We start from the raw sequence: 676 nt of genomic DNA, 5'->3' as shown, positions 1-676 counted from the left end.
TGTATATAATCGCTGATATACATACCTGCAAGTGCCAGAAGAGGAAGGCAAAGATCAGCCCAATGCCAAAGCCCATCCACCAAGCCACGAAGAGGAAGGCGCCACAGCGAAGGTTTTTAAACTCTCGCAGGACAACAAACCATTCAGGCATTTCCTTCATTGTCTGAGCAAATATCTTGGTCTGCAAAAAAGGGTTTTATCTCATAAATCTGTACATACATAATGTATATAAAGATTGCAAAATATATATTTTCTTCCAACTCTGTAAGTGGGACAGATCTATCATTTTAGATTCCGATACCTTGTGAAATACTGGTTTACTGAAACAAAGTTGAAATACACAGAATTTTGAATTGAGAAAACGGTACCGAAAGTTTTCTGTTGACGCTCATTTTTTGCAGATATATTCAGAATTCTTCCAACAAGCCTCACCTTGATTGTTCCAATAGCTTCATCAATCTTCTGCCTCTGCGATTTCTGTTCTTGCATTGGTATCTTGGGCTCATTCCAGGGTCTTGGTCCATTGTCCACTGGTTCCTTCACCTCCTCCAAGGTCATGTCGTTGGATGCTTCCGAGTAATAGAACTGAAAATAAGAGTTAGGTGTTATGGGTGTGTAAATGAGAGATAGGTGTCATAGGTAGTATGTGCACACACAGGTGACAGTACTGGTATAT

General features: G+C 40.1%; 1 protein-coding gene across 1 annotated transcript in view; it reads right to left on the bottom strand.

The window, feature by feature from the left end:
* Positions 1-676, bottom strand: part of LOC119591437 (major facilitator superfamily domain-containing protein 6-like) — a 17,185-nt gene that overhangs the window by 6,759 nt on the left and 9,750 nt on the right. The window contains 2 exon segments of the mRNA XM_037940178.1: positions 26-181; positions 433-585. Coding sequence (XP_037796106.1) covers positions 26-181; positions 433-585 — 309 coding nt within the window.

Source organism: Penaeus monodon, chromosome 28 (assembly GCF_015228065.2).
Source record: "Penaeus monodon isolate SGIC_2016 chromosome 28, NSTDA_Pmon_1, whole genome shotgun sequence".
NCBI classification, from domain to species: domain Eukaryota; kingdom Metazoa; phylum Arthropoda; class Malacostraca; order Decapoda; family Penaeidae; genus Penaeus; species Penaeus monodon.
This window is presented reverse-complemented; position numbering and strand designations above follow the sequence as displayed.